At 39.3% G+C, this 18,104-nt stretch overlaps 2 protein-coding genes across 2 annotated transcripts; both read right to left on the reverse strand.

Annotated features, from left to right (window-relative positions):
• Positions 1-1,343: 1,343 nt before the first annotated feature.
• On the reverse strand, positions 1,344-2,606 carry LOC111347274 (kappa-type opioid receptor-like). Its single transcript, XM_022954565.2, has one exon. It carries the CDS (start codon positions 2,474-2,476, stop codon positions 1,550-1,552), a length of 927 nt encoding a protein of 308 aa, XP_022810300.2. The 5' UTR covers positions 2,477-2,606; the 3' UTR covers positions 1,344-1,549.
• A 1,714-nt stretch (positions 2,607-4,320) lies between these two features.
• LOC111346367 (putative lipid scramblase CLPTM1) lies at positions 4,321-17,898 on the reverse strand. The gene is made up of 13 exons (XM_088724582.1): positions 17,579-17,898; positions 15,714-15,872; positions 14,358-14,472; positions 13,388-13,470; positions 12,446-12,569; positions 10,928-11,030; positions 10,120-10,261; positions 8,886-8,979; positions 8,270-8,460; positions 7,472-7,567; positions 6,634-6,769; positions 5,160-5,327; positions 4,321-4,675 (listed from the first exon to the last, which is right to left on the reverse strand). Exons 1-13 carry the CDS (start codon positions 17,858-17,860, stop codon positions 4,485-4,487), a joined length of 1,884 nt encoding a protein of 627 aa, XP_088580708.1. The 5' UTR covers positions 17,861-17,898; the 3' UTR covers positions 4,321-4,484.
• Positions 17,899-18,104: the final 206 nt, after the last annotated feature.

Genomic DNA, 18,104 nt, shown 5'->3' on the forward strand with positions numbered 1-18,104 from the left:
ACCCTATTGCTGAATAGATTTTTAATATGTCTTTGTTCTGGGATTTCAGGTCATAAACTTTGAGCTAAAAAGTCTTCAATAAACACCGGAAATCGGGAAAGACCCATTCCAGTTGCGTGTTGGCTAATTTAGACGGTATTTTCTTTTTTTCTGCTGCCTTCAAATAGGAGCTTTAGCATGTGAGAGAAACGTATGACAGATGGATTTTCTGTTGGTACCTCTACATATGGATGTGACGAGTTAATGATCATCGGAGTCGACCTGTTTCCAGGCTCTCAAACCCAACTCAAGATTTCCCTAGTGAAAATTGGGTGCCTTGGTTACTAAAGTCCGGCTATGTCTGGCCCCTGTTTTTAGAAGGGTGGATGACGCCGTCTACTGAAGAAATCTCTCTCGGTGGATAGCACTGAACGTTTGTTGGGGAGTAATTGCTCCAGACCCCCTGTAAATATGATAACATGCATTTTCGATATGAAAAGAAAACAGATATCTCAATATTTTAGCAGCTATTACTGAGCTATTTCCAAACCAGGTAAAAAAAAGGAAAAGGACTCTAAAAATATTTTTAAACAATACGGCCTATGTCAAATCTCAAGGATTTTTTTTTTAACTCTTGCGCATTTTTTTTTTTGTTTTTTCGATTCTTCACGAGGGCGATTTTATAATAGCGAGTAATTTGTAATGAGGAGTTGGCATAAAAGGGGATTAGTATTAGAAAAGATGGGAGCCTCTTTTGTTGGCAGAAATTTCTTCTTGGGGGAGCATTTTTAGGGCGAGGATTTTATCATGTCAGTGTTTCGTTATGACAGAAATATCTCGTTCAAGTCAGAGTTCGCTGTACTGGGAATTGAGTCCAGTTCAACGCGGGAAATATCGTCCGCACTGCGGCTCACTGTAGATCTATAAAGAGGATTTCGCCACACGGATAGCTTTTTATGTAACGGGAAGTTCGTCACAGAGAGTGCTCTTTCCAACAGTTGTTGATAATGTCAGATGTGTTTGCTAATTAGGCACGGCCAGGATCGATCATTTCGCTATGGACTTGTCATAGTGGAAAGATTATTAGCAACTATCTGTCAATGACTTAAAGAACTGTCAAAATGAACATAACCCCGGTAACTGCGTGAGCAAAACACTAAATACACATCGTGTTTCTACACCTGTTTAATAAAAACAGGAACTTTAAATATGTGAAGATCAAATTGTTTCTGAATCATGACGAAAATATTACTTTTTAGGGGACGCAAACTGGTAATTCGCCTGAAAATCGCTTTTAGATTGATCAATGATAATTAGAGAGCTGCTTTATTTTTTATAAGAGTTATATGTATTGAGACTTACTATAGTCAAAAAATGCATAAGTTTTTATGTACAATTGCTTTCATGCAAAACGTGTAAACAGCGTAGTCATTAGAACAGCTTGCTCTGTAGGCACAATACATCAAACCCCTCGACTTGAAATGAAAATTACATCATAGAAGCGTGCCATTCTGGTGATTTTCAGACCGGCGATTTCGAGATTTCACAAATTACCTCTAACATCTGCCTTTTAACAACCTAGTGTTGTTTTCAATGCCTCACGATAATTCCGATGGCGATAAAAGTAAATACAAGGATTCATGGCAGAATTTGCGAATCCGAGTGCGAGCAGCCAAAAGTCCAACGAAGAGAACGAGGTGGAATCCAAACTGGAATTCTTCAGCTTTGCTACAACTGAAGGAGTCCAACAAAAAGCGAACAAGAGGACGACAAAACAAACGGTTTTCGCAACTTGATTGTTCCTCTGGTGAAGTACACAAATTTGGCCACCATTTTGACTTAGGTTTATGTCTGATACACGCGAAGAACTCTTATACGCTTTGACTATGGCGGCAATTCCACTGCCGATTATCATGACCACACAGAATTTAAGAATAGAAGATTCTACATAGTGACACGCCGCGTGCATAATCAAGTGCCCGAAAAAATGCCAAACCCCGATTACAACGGAAACTAACCACACTACAACAATCATCACTTTTAGTTTCCTAAAATTCATAAATAACTTGTGTTTCAAGGGGTAGCAAATAGCGAACGAACGATCAAAACTCAGACAAGTTAGAGCTATTAGCGAGGTATTGATGAACGTGTAAAAAATTGCCGCACCGATGCGTGCGCTGAGCGAAGCGAGATGAAAACTGCATAATGAGCTTTGGATTATGGCAAAGTAAAACAGAGGAATTCCTGTGGATGACGCGATAAAATCAGCTACAGCGAGGTTTGCAATCTGAAGACCGTAGATATTTCTTAAGCGTGGTGTCCGGCAAATTACCAGAATTACAAGAAAATTATCAATCGAACCGAATACGGACACAGCCCCATAGAACACACAGCCGAAAATTTTCTCGGCAAATCCAAGTTCAGCACATGACGCTTTATCTGAAGGAACTAAATTGTCGTTTGTTGAAGTGTTTAGAAGAGGTGTTAAGTTTCTCATGGTTGTTCCTTACAAGTTCGGAGATGTTTGCAGTTGTTTCACAGTTGAAGTGAGAGCACTTTTCACCACAATTCCGTATCTAAATCCCGCCAACCGGACAATACTGTTCACATGCACTCAAAACTGAGAGCTTTGCAGTTCACCTAACCAGTGCTACAGGTAAACTGCAGCTTTTCAATGTACTTCCAGCTACGGGTGATTATATAGCAGAAAAAACTTAAACTTCTTCAAGCAGCAGGGGACATGAAATACACCTAACAGCTGTTCCGTCCAAAACTCAGCTATTTTCAGTTTACGAGATGCTCCATAGTTCAGGTTTTGTTACTAGGAGATGAATTAAAAAGATTTTGTAACTTCGGTTTCTTGAGAACAGCTTACAGGCCCTTTAAATTACTTGTGTGGAGAAAAAGCGTCACTTAATGACATTTTGATTCCACTTGGAATCGATGAAATGGAGAAAGATGCCCCGACCTGTTTGAATTCAATGACACCAGTTTCATATCATTTGCATATTAATAACTTTTAACTTTGAACATGTTTAAAGAAAATTGCCTGCACTTAATACATTTACATATTTCGTCAGTTTTGATCTTGAGTTAAAGGGTTGCATTGAAACGACGATTTGTTCAGGAAATTATGCTATAGTTAAGTCGGAGAAAGTTCAAAAGACCATTTAATTTTATCATAGAAAAAAAAAAGGTTTTTCGCGCAGACACTCTTTTCAGTCTTCTCGGATAAGGACGAATAAACCGTAGGCCCCGTCTCCTGCAGGGTTAGGGGTAGGAGACGTTAATTTCCCACGCACAGTACTGTGTAGTGAATGTCCTCCCCTGGGGTGGGATGGGATGGATGGGCGTTATAGAGGGCCACAAGTTTATTAGTTACTTCAACTATTCCGTGCCACCCTCTCTAAATAAAGTGTATTTATCTATTTAAAAATCCGCTAAGTAAGGCTCCAAGACTCCTTAAAGTCAAGCTGGTTGTAAATCTCACTTGTATAAGTTTTAAATTAATTTGGAAATTTCATTCTCTTTTGGGCTCTGACGCGAGTCCACCTACAAAAAATACAAGAAAACAAAAGCAAAAACAAAACATGGATAGTTTGAACGTTCTCGAACACCATCCCAACGAATGTTGACGTCTATCCAAATACGTATGGAAGTGAGTGACCTGTGCGCCGAACGCTTTTTCTCCACCAGTAGATTTAAGGCAAATTTCACCTCGTAGATCATGACTTCATTTTTCCACGATGTTTGGACCCCTTTCTGTATTGCATATGTATCACTGACTTTGCAACGTGGACTTTCAACTTTGTGACTGAATTGAGCGATAATTTTTTTTTCAAAAATGATGGCAGATCGCATATCGTTCCATTACACCAAAATCAAAGTGATCGCAACGATCGACGAATAATGGGAACTACACTGAATTGAAAGGATCCCTGGAATACGCAAAATAAAGACAACCTATTATTTCTCACCTGGTTGGATGGGGGGGTAGGGGTGGGGGAGGGTGATTGGATTTTAGTTGTGTCACGATTACATTTACCTGATCCTCCCCCATAAGACTCTCTAATATTCTAACGACACCCCCTCCCTCACTGGCTGTCGATTGGCAGTCAATTTTCTATAGCCCCCCCCGCTTCATACTCTATTGGCGAGGACTGATTCCCCCCTCTCTTCCCCCCTCTCTTCCCCCCTCTAAAAACCATGTGATCCCTCAAAGACAAGTGAAGTGACATCAATGCAAACCCGGATTCCTTTGGACAAGAGGTTGAAAAATTCCTCTTTGAAGACACGTAGATTTATTTGCACCCACCCCGTACTGCAAAACGATGTCAAAGATCATGCAAGAGTTTAAATTTTTTGTCACGTCACTGCACTGGATAAATACATGAATCATAAAGGAAAACAGAACTACTATAATGGAACATAAATAATGCTTCATTACAAATGGCTGAATTTGAAGTTTAAATTCCCCATTTTGCTAAAAAATTGCAAACAGTTCATTAATCATTCTTTTTATCCGATACGACTTTAGCACCAGTTGTTGCAGCGCCATCTTCAGAAGGCCTTGCCTCATTGGGGTCTGCCGTGTCAGTATTATCCACAGGTTCACCAGTTAGACCAAATTCATTGACACGTTTCGGGTCGATAGGATAGATCCATCGCTGGTACAAGTAGATGAAGAAAACTATATCTGCGATGAAAACATAACAAGTAAAGCTGAGTTAAACTTCATTGGCGATTGATAAATAGAGAATAATGCACGGACGCACGCAGATTAAGAATTGCTCTTCGAGTTTCCGATACAAAAAGAGAAATAATATACCTATATGTACAATCAGCCATGCATCATTTAACATACAAACACCATAGACCTTTACGGACAAGAAAATTCGTCAAACGGCCTTGGATTGAGAATGGTGAACGCTTTTCCATTCAATCATCGACCTGACAAAGTGGCACGTGACGTGTCAGAAGCTGATTGGCGATATCTAACACACGTAAAAGATTATCGTAATTTTAGACGTGTGCTGTTGCGGATTCTCTCAGGGCCGGAAATCCTTGTAAAACACCGCAGTTTATTTAATAAATAGAACTAAAGATGATACGCTTTTCAGAGTTTCTACTGTACCAAAAAGGTCATCTCTGTTAAGTTTTCCTAAATAAAAATAACTTACCATCTCTGAAGCATCCCAAGCGGTACAAAGTTGGCATTTTGATGACAAAAGCGAAAAGATCATCGATAAAAGTGTTAAGAGCCTTGTACGTCATCATACGCCACGGAAGGTGAGCCACAGATTTTAGTTTATAATTGATAAACAGCTGCGGGGTCATCATAATGAATCCTGAGGAGATTATTCAACAAAGATACGTAATTAATACTTCACACCCTCACATCAGTTTGCAAGTTCTCCATACTGTTCTCTTCACATTTCCCGTGGTACTTGCATGGAGAATTTGTCTAACAATCAAGAGCCTCTTGAGTTGACGATGATTTTCATAACTCCCAGGACCTCAAAGTTGGTTTTAGGGGTGATACTGTTGGGGAGAATTAAATTTTATCGCTCTCAGGGGTTAAAGGGTTCAATTTATTGGCAAAAACCTAAAACTGATAACTGAAATGATGTTTGCAAGGTAGAATCAATTTTTTATTAAATAACGAAAAACCTCGCCACCATGGTTGCACAAAATGGACGTGCAGTTCAAACGGTTCGATATCGAGTGTGGGAAGTGATGGGTATTGGTTTTGCTTTCCTTCGCTGAGGGGTTGGTCTACAAAAAAAGTTTGCGCTACCCTCACAATCAGTCAGACATAATTAACATCAATCGCAAATAGGTCATTGGCGTATTCCCGGACGCTTGATCTGTGTTTCATACTCTGCTTGCTGGCGGTAGTTTGTGTTTTCAAGCGCGAGACATCAAACGCGCGGAAAAACGATAATAACCTAGTTGGGATTGAAGTCATTTCTATCTGATCGTTTCTCCCCTCCTCCCCTCCCCCTCGCTTTGTTACTCCCAAATCTTCCACCCGTCCAATATGGCGACCGAATACTCGCAGCGCCGAATCTCGCAATTAAAAAGCAGGCTACGTTTTTCAAGGCATTAACTTTAACTTCTGATTGTTTTCTAGGTATACTTTCCTTTCATTCCCTTTTGTTTTAAAAGGTCAGTGAGATCGTTTTATTTTTAGTCTAAAAACGCGACCTATTTGTGATTCGCTGTGATTCGCTCCGACGAAGGGCTAACGCTCAAAACGTCAGCTTTTTAACTCTTTACGGTGGCCAATTTAAAATTTCAACTTAGTCGATATAACCAAATGACCTATTTGCAATAAGCCTCAACTTAGCTACTTAGCCTGCGCTAATGTTACAGTTAGAAGAACAGAACGCACTCACAAAAGGCGCGATACTAGCGGCGGAGCGAAAATGAAACGAAAGATGACCTGGGTCGGGTTGAAAAAAAAGAGGGAAGCTTGGGCCGAGCTGTTCGTTATGAAACCAGACTCAAACTTCCCTCCTTTTTTCACTCCGCCGCTCCCATCCCGCTGCGCTCTGTTTGACTAATTGAACGCCAAGAACAGGCTAAAACTATTAAACCGAAAAAAACAACAACAACAAAAAAAAAAAAAAAAAAAAACCAAAAAACACTTACCAAAGGTCAAAAGGAAGCCATATAACATGCTGAGGACCCAGGAATACCAACCCTTGTGTTCCACATACAACAATGAATATACAGCATAACACACCAACAACGGAAAGAGCGCCCATGACAAATACTTGAACGCCATCTGAGGGGAAAAATATGAGAAACTAAACTATGAGATCATGTGCAGAATGCTTGAGACTTTTAAATTACAATGGAGGCTTGTTGAAAGACCAGAACATCTTGGTATGTTTCAGTTATTTGTTTGGTCTTTGAAAATTATAGTTTTACAAGAAGGGTGCAAAGTCTCAGAACAACCGTCCCACATCTTAACCACTAGATGCAAACATAACACCAAGAGTAGTAAAGTCTGTATTCGAGCCAAGAGGCCCTCTTCCCTCCCCTCCCCTCCCCTCTCCCCAGCCAGAGCTTATCTCGGTTTCCTTCGCATGAAGTGGTAACGAGTATCACTAACCCCCACCCCCCCCCCCCCCCATTCACAATTCATCGGTACTCATTTACATTCCTGGGTAGAGAGAGGCACTGTGAAAGTAAAGTGTTTTGCCCAGGAACATAACAAATTGACCCAACCACGTCTCGAACCCAGACCTCTCGATCCGGAGTCCAGTGCACGGACCATTAAGCTACCAGGTCACACCACAAAATATTAATACTTCATCTGCTTTAGCTTGACAATGGATTTAATTTTAAAGGGAACAGCAAGATCTTACCAAAATGCATTTATCTTTCTCGTTTCAAATGATCAGAGTGAAGAGAAAAAACCAAGTAAACAAACTGAACTGAAAACCAGTAAACAAACTGAACTGAAATGCAAGAGCTCCCTTACCATGTCGTACTGTTTTGTTTCCGACTCCACGTATGTTTCTTTATCATCAAAGCGAATTCTTGGTATAACACCAAACCAAGGGTTTTCTCTATCCACCTAAAAATCAATGTATATCAGATACCAAAAGTGAAAAGCAACTCTCCTCATTCAATCAGCTTTCTCAACAGCCTTATATAATTAAAATACAACCCCACCATGACAGCTCGCCAGTACCTATTTATGAACATTGATAATCCAGGGTGTCTTGCCTAAGAACACAACACAATGACAAAGCCAAGGCTGGAGCCCAGACCAACGCATCACCAAGCACCCAGAAGTTAAGTGCCTTAAACGTAACAGTCTTTCCCCGAAGAAAAGCTGAAATGTCCAGAGTGTGACGGATGGGAAAGCGAAACTTTTTTTCTTGCCCATAAGGGCAGGATGGTTCCTCTTTAAGCAAACAGACCAAGAAAATCAGCAAAAATTGAGAAGAATCGTTAGTGAAATTAACATGACCAGTGGCGGATTCAGGGGGTCCGGACCCCCCCTAACAGACCTGACGCTTACAAGTTTGAAATTGAAATTCTTACATCAACAGGATCGTATATCACTTTTTAACTGGCTGATCTTTTTAATGAATCCAAGTAAACGGTAAGCGACCAAGGAATTATAACGTGCAACCGCGACTGGTGGGAGGGGGTGTGGGGGAGAAGTAATTTGCCTCAAAAGAGTCCAACAGTCCTTTCTGAACCAAAGTTTGGACCCTCCCCCCCCCCCAATCAAAAATTATTGGATCCGCCCCTGATAACGGGCACTTACCTTTACGTCCACGGCTTTGTTAATTTTCCAAATTTCTATCAGAAGTCCCACAAAACAGCTAATGATCACAACAGTATTGGTCTCATTGTCCATAACATACAAGAGAACTATCACAGACTGGAATACGTTGAAAAACACGGAACGTACGGACAGGCCTTCCAAAGTCTTACGGCTTCGCCAGAATTGGATGTCTGAAAGCATCAAGAAGAAATTAAATTAAGACAGAAAGCCGAGTATTCTAAAAACGGCCCCACTCCTGGACTTTGAGATTTAACTGTCTTGTCTAAGAACACAACGCAATCCCCTGGCCTATGTCCAGTTACGCCAAAACATCTCCCACACTTATACTACAGAAATCTGGTCACTATGTTCCACTATTGTATAATATTCTCAACAGTTGTGAATTGACTTCTTAAAGAAGAATTTATGGGGAAAATTTTGCTGGCCCTTTGTCTAGGATCGGATACAAATTCAGCTCGCCCTGGATAATCACTAGAAAGATGAGCTTGAAAAGCGGCTTTACTACAAAGAAATATAATTCTCCAAGACGGATTGTTTGTCCTAGTTCCGCTGCGGTCAATATTTTAGGATAAAACTAGAAAAACAAATTACTCACCATTCTTAAAAGCCAAAAATTCAAAGACAGTGTGAACCAATGTTACAATCATTGTGATACCAAGTAGGTAGGGGTTTGTCTCCACCAAAGCTCTCTGAATTCAAACGCAAAATCAAATATTAAAAAGATAAATAATAGTCAAGAGTGCTTTTCGATTGAGAACCCATTGGAAGAAATCACAAAAAAGCCAATCAGAAAAAAGAAACGCATTACAAGGAGCCAATGAAAACACAAGCAAACTCCTAAAATAGCCCTTATCGCATTTGTGTCTGCAACGCAAAGGGTCCGCGGAGTTACAGTTTCAGGACGAGGCTATCGGGTCAACGTTTCTCGAGAAACACCAGAGACACTCCATGTCTGACCATATAACACTGGAATCTGCGTCTTTTTCTGCCGAGGAAAAGGTTAAAATTCTTAGTGGTAATTGTCCTGGCATCACGAAAGGAAGATTGAAAGAATGGCTGTCATTTCGGAAAGGAACGGCAAAATTTTGTGGCGTTTGTTCATGACTACGGTTGTTGTTCGGCCTTTTTGAGGTGTAACTCAGAGTCACGTTTCAAGGCCCTTAGCGCCTTGCGTTCGGCCGAAAGCAAATTATCTTTTGGCTTTGTAATTTCTATTTCTGAAAGGTCACTTTTAACCTCTTCTAAATAGCTTTCAAGGGTTACTGATTTTTGTATTGGTGGTATCCATGTAGATCTGACGTGGCAGGGATGGGTTTTTTTGTCCTCCCCTGTGTTGATCAGACGCTTTCTCCTTGCGAACTGATCAAAGTCACACAATAGTTGTTGTCTGATCTGTTTTGTTTTGTAACGGGTGTTGGAATGAATTTAAGCCCTTTTGCCAGTAAATTAATCTGGTCGTTTGTAAGTTCTGACGTTAAAATTGTCAAAAAATAACCATGACGAGAACACGCTGTATCCTAAGAAAATGAATAAAAATGCCTCCAAACGTAGCCGTTTGTTTCGATTGTACTTGAAAGTTTTACCTATGTGACCCGATAGCCCCGTTTCGAAACTTCAAAGTCCGCTGAGCTCTCGTACAGTGGGCGAAAATGCGATAAGGGCTATTGGTTTTAGTTTTGAATCTGATTGGTTGAGCAAGAGTGGGGCGAGTTTTCTAAACCAATCACACAGTGAGGTAGAGCAAAACCAAAGCAGTCCCCACTTTCCATGAAAACTTATTTGAAAACTGTTCTGCGTATACAGGACACGTTTTACACCTTTAAACACACCTTTATAGAATCCTGCTCTTCCTCAGTCTGTTCGGGTTCATCTCCCAACACTGAAAACCACTTTTGCCTCATCCTCTGAGACTCGTACATTTGCCATCTGAACAGTGATATAGGATTGTAGGTCAAATGTAACTCAAGGGTTCTGCCAAAGAAACAAAGAAAGTACAGTTAAATAATGTTGGTTTGAGTGATTAACATAAACTTGTGAAGGTCACAATTCCAATTTGCAAGAGCCTGAAATACTACTAAAATGGGAGTAAGAAAATGATATTACATCATGAAGTTTTAAAGGCATTTTCAAATTTTCCATTTGTATAACAAATGCATTCCATGTAAATTTATGTTCAGCTACTGTAATAAATAACAAGTGATGTCAAAATGTGGTAAGAATGAAAAAAGTGGCACAGTAGGCCCACTGAAGTTCTTGCCACCACTTAGTGTCTTGTGTGATCCTTTCCTCTACAGACCCATGGCAACATGGAGTCTACGGTATTTGTTTTACATGATAAAAGAGCAAAATGCTGTTAATGCTGATCCCATCTATGCATATGTCTGATGACAGAGGACAGTCTGGTCAAATTCCCCTGAAAAGTGTTGTAAAGCACCATGAACTCAAAGGATATGGCACTTTAAAAAAATCCTCCTTCATCATCGTCATCATCATAGGTCTTCCAATAACTCATGAGTAAGAACCAATCAAATTGCCTGTATGCTTCAGCTTATTGTACACAAAAAAAGGACTCCATAGAAATGATCACAACATAACTTAAATTCACAAATTCACTATGAAAAACTTTGGAATACTTACTTTGTTGTTTCATTGATTGGCATGTAGTCACCGGCCAGATTCCAGTAGTTGTTTAAATACAGAACAGGATAGTATTTTCCTGTTATGTTTTCGAAAGCAATAACTAAAAATATAAGAAAAAATCTATTAAATACTTGTATTGCACACTGTCTTACAAATTACTCAGTGTTAAGGGTCTCATCCCTTTCACGCCCAAATCTCTTTAGTAATTCTCCCCACTGTCTGCTCTTCAATTCCTATAATGTTAGTTTGGAGAAGTTGGTATTTGATCAACTAATAAATATATTAGACATTTTGTTGTTTAGTATCGCTGAGTATTTTTATGAGTTGTGCCATATTTTGACAAGCCTGTAGGGCAAGTCAAAATACAAACAGTCTTCTCGGATAGGGATGAATAAATGGAGGTCCCATCTCCTGCAGGGTTGGGGTAGGAGACATTAATTTCCCACACACGAGATTACTGTGCGACGGATGTCCTCCCCTGGGGTGGGGTGGGTGGGTGTTTCAGAGGGCCACTAGGGAGAATACTTTTCAAAGTAATTGGTGTCACCCTCTTAAAATAAAGGTTATTATTATTATTATTATTATAACAAAACATCTAATAAGAGATTTATTATTCAACATGCCAAATTGTTATTTCAATGTGGGGCGAATTTTGCAGATATTTCTGGAGTACAAATATCGTGTGATATTTGTACTCATCTCGTGCATTATTTGTACTCTTCCAAGCACAGTTGGATAATAATCCCCTTTACTACACGACTCGGGCAGTCAGAGGGCCAATAACTAAATTCGACCAATCAAAATGCTCTATTGCCAGTCCAATATTCTCTCAGTATTGGACAGGGCACTACCCCAAATGATACCACACTTGTGTCCCTTTGAACTTCAGTCATATAATAATCTCTTATTCACCAAGCTTGCTCGGGACAGTACTGGAAGAATATCAGCCCTCTGTCTTTTTTGTACAGACCTCGCTGCACTCGGTCCGTACTGTCAAGACTTCAGGCCAATATTCTCCCAGTACAGCCCTCGCGCTTGGTTAAAAAGATATATTTACTAACATTTTTCTTTATTCTAAGTACTTGTCTGCTTGATATTATATTCTATTTGATGTTGTTAGGAGAGATTCTGTCTTGGCCACTCATGGGAGTTAGAGGGTTTAAGAGTTTAAGAGTTTAAGAGAGATGAACACTCAAATACAAACTACTACAGACAGGCTTCTCTACATGTAATTTCTTCCAAAACCCTTTAAGGCCTGAGCATCACTCCTTAATCAAACAATAAGGTAATGAGAATGAAGGAAATGATCACCAATTAAAGAAGATCTCAATTCATGAAAAAATTATCCTGTCAGCACCTTAGGAAATGCATAAAGAACAGTATGGAGAATATGCATTTCAATGTTAAGGTGTAAATGGTTAAAAAATTTCCCCTTCCGCTCCCCCCTTGCCCTTCATGGAAAATATGCAGCCTGGAGCCCTGTGTTTTATTTACTATTCAGCTGAAGATACTCACATTCATCCAGTGGCTGGGGCACAGAGCCCTCTGCCCAAGGTGTCTGATCATCCATTAGATTGATTGTCAGGTTTGGATGCCAATATGAAATGATTTCAACAGGCTTCTTACTGTCTGGTGCTTGCTGTAAAGAAGGTTTGGAAGAGAGTCTATACACTAACCCAAGAATAAACCACATCAGAAAAGTGTTCTCCTTTTCAGGTGGTGACCAGTAAAATTTACATATAACGATTACAAAAGCTGACGTTTCAAGCGTTAGCCCTTCGCTCTGACGAAGGGCTAACACTCAAAACGTCAGCTTTTGTAATCGTTACGGTGGCCAATTTACCATTTCAACTTTGTTGATATATCCAAACTATTTCGTTACCCCCACCGATGCAGCCCCAAACAGTTTCTTTCGAAACTATCAGCCTTTACTCATTAGTAAAATTTACAGCCTGCAGTACCCCCTTTTTACAATTTAATCAAGTTTTTTATCATCAGAGCTTAATACAAGACTCCTTAGAAATAAGCCACCTATTATAACCCACCCACCCCACCCCAGGGGAGGACATCCATCACACAGTAATCTTGTGTGTGGGAAATTAATGTCTCCTGCCCCTAACCCTGCAGGAGGCGAGACCTCCATTTATTCGTCCCTATCCAAGTAAAGTAGAATATCTAACTGTTTCTTGATGTTATAGAAAGGTAGCATATCCTTCTCAATTATTTTAAGACCTTGAGTGTTGGTCCGGCCAGGGCTCGAACCCTCGTCCTCCCACACAACAGTCCAGTGCTCTATCCATTGAGCTAACCGGGAGGCTACAATTGCTTGAAATTCTTGAAAATTCAACAGATTTTGAACATTCTGAAGATTTATTTTACAGTACCTATTATGCCAAAAATAAGGGAAACACTGACATCATGGCTAAGTTATTTTTGCTAAAACAAGTCTCAGCTTACCACTATATCAGGATTGGCATCAGCCACACCAGTTAACAAGTTTACTGTCTTGTGAACACGCCTTTTTCTATAAACTGTCAATACTAAAACAGAAAAAATGATAATTATAACAATCTTTATCATGGTTCAAAGTAAAGTAGGGGGAATATGCTTAGATCCATCTGGTAAGGGGCTTCCATCCCAAGTGACATGGGCTTAAGGGCAAATAGAAATGAGTGGATATTCCGCAAGAAAATGTTTGGACATTTTTACACAGCTTCATGTACACTAAACAATGAGGCCTTTGGTAGGCAAGGGAGATGAGTGATGTAATGGTGCAATTGTCACAAACAGTTACAGATTTTGACAGTTTCATTGTTTAAGCATAGTAAAACAATGTTTGCATCATTTTACTATTTAATAATATTTTCTTAATTGAATATTGTCTTATTTTAAATGCTTATTTTCAATGTTTACATATTTTAGCTTAAATACTTGTCTGATTGTATATAGTTGTGTAATCTGAGAGGGCCACAAGTTTATTAGCCTCTGGCTATTAAGTGCTACCCTCTTTAAATAAAGGCTTCCATTCATTCATTTCATTCATTCTTTCATTCATTCAGTAAATGTATTGCTAAAATTTAATTTTTTTACTTATCAGCCTTTTGCATAAGTAAAATCTGGCTCTGCAAATTGAACAAGACCCCTGACACAATAGGCTTTGCACACGCAGTGCAAATTAAGATAGACCAAGTGGGAGGGTTCAAGAATCCAAACCTTCTCCCACCAAACCCGTGAAAAATTTTCACAGTTTAACTTGAATTTATTAAATTCTCTTAACTCAAAATATTCCTTCTCTTGTTTACATTCTAGAGTAATAACAAAAAGGAATTCTGTGTTTTTTTAATCAGACTGCCCCCCCCTCCCATCATACATTCCAAGACCTGCCCCCTGCAGCGTTCCCTTGAAGAGCACAGCATTGAATACTTACACAAACTTCTATTTACAACAGCCAGCTTGTTGAACTTTGGATGCACAGGGTCAGGTGACCTACCAGCCTTTGTTACATAAACATGAATGTAAAGGGACCCATTACTTTGCATCCTCTGTTGAAGGAAATAAAATAAGTTCAATCGTAGCACCTTTTCACCCTTTACACCTTAACATCAGAATGCATATTCTCCATACTGTTCTCTAAACACTCCCTTGGGTGCTAACAAGGAGAATTTGTTTGACAATCAAGTACTTGTTTAGTTGTTGATCATTTGCTTTATTCTTGCAACTCTAATGTACAATTCAGGATTTTGAATTTTTTGTTTTTCTCGTTGCTATGCTCCTACCAATAACGTAGCTCCATTTTCTGCCTTTAAAAGCACACACAACCCACAATTCCTCTATTCGCTCCGACGAAGGGCTAACGCTCGAAACGTCAGCTTTTGTAATAATTATGGCAGCCAATTTACCATTTCAACTTTGTTGATATATCCAAATTATTTCATTACTCCCACCGACGCAGCCCCAAACAGTTTCTTTCGAAACTATCAGCCTTAATTCAGGAGTGATATTTCAAGGAGAAATTACTGTAGATCCAAGTCACTTTTAAGTGCTAGAGGTACAGTGTATTTCCTTGTCTTACAAAAAAAAAAAAAAAAAAAAAAAAAAAAAAAACCCATGACTTCAATTTATCATGAACCTAAAGTTGCAGTGACAATTTGCTTGATGTGATACCTACATTTTTTTGTGGTGAAAACCTCTACCTTTACAAGAGACTTTTGTTGTAGCAACACAAGATATTAATTTAAACTAGTTTTAATTTGTGCTATGTTCAAAGAGATTAAATCAATTGCATTGACTTTTTTGGAAACACAGCACATAAAGTGGTTTGTCCCAGAGGTAAAGAAAGTTACCACATGGCATTAGTTCTTTCCATTAACTACCAAGATCTGCTTGTGAATTCTCCCACTCTAGCTGCTACACATTTCCTTGTAAATTAGCTTTGAAAATATGGTGTTCAATCCAGACAACATAATCTACCTGTGTAATTATCTGTTTGCTGGATGACATAGGGATATTGTAGGAAAAAGTTGCATGTTGATCACATCTGGGAGTTAAGAGGTTGTTATTATCTTCAACTCACATTGTCACAGAAAAAATGATTTTAGCAATGTCAACAAGTTTTAATTTCAGAGTAAATCATGATTTTGTCAGCAAAGGAACAGATTCTGCTGCAAAGAACAAGTCACATTTGGGGACCCACTGGTGACAGTCAGGATGAATTTGTTATACTTAATAAACAGGGTGGGGAGAAACCACCAAATACTGTGTCCCAGCGTAAAGGGTTTTATACCTCAGTTGCCTGGATGTTAGTGCTAAACAGACGGGAACCGTCCTTTTGAGGTCCATCTGTCCAATTCCCAAACTTAAGATCTCTCTCGTGCCAGACAAGTTTCTCAGTGTTATTGAAATCGGTAAAATGTTGCTCTTCTCCCAAAAAAACCCACAGTTCCTGCAAAGATTGAAACATTAAATAAGTTAGATACGATGAATATATGAAGTCGATATATTTTGCACTGCGGTTATAGATACGTATGATGCATGATCCTCGCAGTAGAGAGCGCTATTTTATGCAATAGCAAAAATCAGACCTAAAAAAAATCAGGCCTGTACGGGATTCGAACCACTGACCTCTGCGATACTAGTGCAGCGCTCTACCAATTGAGCAAACAAGCCAACTGGGAGCAGGCCATTAAGTTGACTCGTAATAAACCCGTGATGATAAATCAGATACAATGAATATATGAAGTTCATATATTTTGCACTGCAGTTATAGATACATATGATGCAAGATCCTCGCAGTAGAGAGCACTATTTTATGCAATAGCGAAAATCAGACCTGAAAAAAATCAGGCCTGTACGGATTGTGCATCGTATGTATCTACAACCATGGTGCAAAATATATGAACTTCATATATTCATCGGATCTGATTTATCATCACGGGTTTATTATGAGTCAACTTAACGGCCTGCTCCCAGTTGGCTTGTTAGCTCAATTGGTAGAGCGCTGCACTAGTATCGCAGAGGTCAGTGGTTCAAATCCCGTACAGGCCTGATTTTTTCAGGTCTGAGTTTCGCTATTGCATAAAATAGCGCTCTTTACTGCGAGGATCGTGCATCATACATATTAAATAAGTTATTGTTGATGACAAAGGGATTAAAACCTATAACCAAAAAAAATGATAATTTTAAAGCTTTACACCTTTACATCTTCACATCAGTACCAGTATTCTTCAAACTCTTCTCTATACATTTCCTACAGTGCTGACAAAGAGAATTTGTCTAACAATCAAAGCTCCTCAGATCAGCCATCATTTCCTTTTTTTCTCATGATCTCAATGAATGATTCCGCGGTATTAAGGTCAGGAGAAATAAGATGCTGGTTACTCTCTTAGGATTTAAAGTGTTAAGGTTTGCATTTGTCCTCCTTTGCATATCCTGGGGGATAAATTTCAAAGGTGCCACTTGCCAGATCCTACTCTTTTAGCAGTATGAAACAGAAATTAAAAGCCCTAAGGAAAGGTTTTGCAAATAGTCAGAAATAAACACCAAAATCTAGAAGGACCATACTCTTCTGAATCATTTTGACTATTTTTGTTAAAAAAAAAATTGCTAATTTTATGAAAGGAAGAAAACGCCAATCCAACTTAAATTAACAATTTGGTATTTTTAAGGTATTCGATCTTCTTCTAACTTGTTTGAAACGTTTTTAAAATAGAAACAATGACATGTAAGGTCTAGGTCGAAAAATATGGAACACTGAGGACGATACCACATTCGCGGTTATAAATTTCTTTACTTAAAACCACCTTCTCTGAAATCGAACCTTACTTAGTTGTACCTATCAAGGTAATCCTCACCAGAAGAAACCTTGAGTCATAATCAAATAATTTTAAATTAATAAGAATACGATTTCAATTTTTGTAAAATCTTTGCCCAAAAATGCCGAAAGAAAAGGGACACCCCTTATCATCATCACTTACTTCTTACACAGAAAAAAAGTTATGCCCGATCATGTGCTAACCGGCTTCTTACAGGCATGCGAGAGACATGTGGGCTCATGTCGTCTAGTTATCTCAAAAAATTTATTTGAAAAAAAAGGCTTTTTATTACCAGCGACGAATCTTTGAAGACAGAACTCTAACAAGATTCACTTACTATTTTCTGATCCGTTTTAAACAGGTTTGTAGAGGCGATCACGTTCGTATTTGTGCCCTGTTGCTGTCCACCACGAAACAACTTTGAAATCAGCCAAAAGATGAACATTCGAATGAGGAGACTTTTCCACATAGATCCTTGTTCTTGTTGTGGCTGCTGCTGTTGCTGTTGAGGCTGATTGTTCTGTTGGTCGTTGTTCTCTACCGTTCCATTTTGAACCTGGCTGTTTCTTTGTTGGCCATTCTGTTCACAAACGACTTCGTCACTTCGTTGAGTCGCCATGATGGATGGAAAAAAATTAAGGTTAGTTCGGAGAGTGTAACCGCGCTTAGCAGGGGAAGGTTCGGCTACACAGCTTATAAGCCTTTTAGGCATGTGTTTAGCCATCCTCGGAGACCCAGGGGCTGTGAGTCGATTTCAGGTTAGGGCGGAAGAGCCCCTAGGGACATTGTCTTGCAAGACTAGTTCCAAACGGTCGCAGTCGTTCTGGCATCTGATTCGTACCAGAAAATCTTTGTGTTTTTCT

This window comes from Stylophora pistillata, chromosome 6 (genome assembly GCF_964205215.1).
Source record: "Stylophora pistillata chromosome 6, jaStyPist1.2, whole genome shotgun sequence".
Lineage (NCBI taxonomy): Eukaryota > Metazoa > Cnidaria > Anthozoa > Scleractinia > Pocilloporidae > Stylophora > Stylophora pistillata.

What these genes read in the sequence shown, in the direction of transcription:
- LOC111347274 (XM_022954565.2), bottom strand. Translation starts at nt 2,476, where the DNA reads ATGAGAAACTTAACACCTCTTCTAAACACTTCAACAAACGACAATTTA.
- LOC111346367 (XM_088724582.1), bottom strand. Translation starts at nt 17,860, where the DNA reads ATGGCGACTCAACGAAGTGACGAAGTCGTTTGTGAACAGAATGGCCAA. An exon ending in ATTTTTGGCTTTTAAGAATG is followed by an intron (nt 8,461 to 8,885) that starts GTGAGTAATTTG and finishes TGATGCTTTCAG; the next exon opens with ACATCCAATTCTGGCGAAGC. An exon ending in CTTGGGATGCTTCAGAGATG is followed by an intron (nt 4,676 to 5,159) that starts GTAAGTTATTTT and finishes TTTTCATCGCAG; the next exon opens with ATATAGTTTTCTTCATCTAC.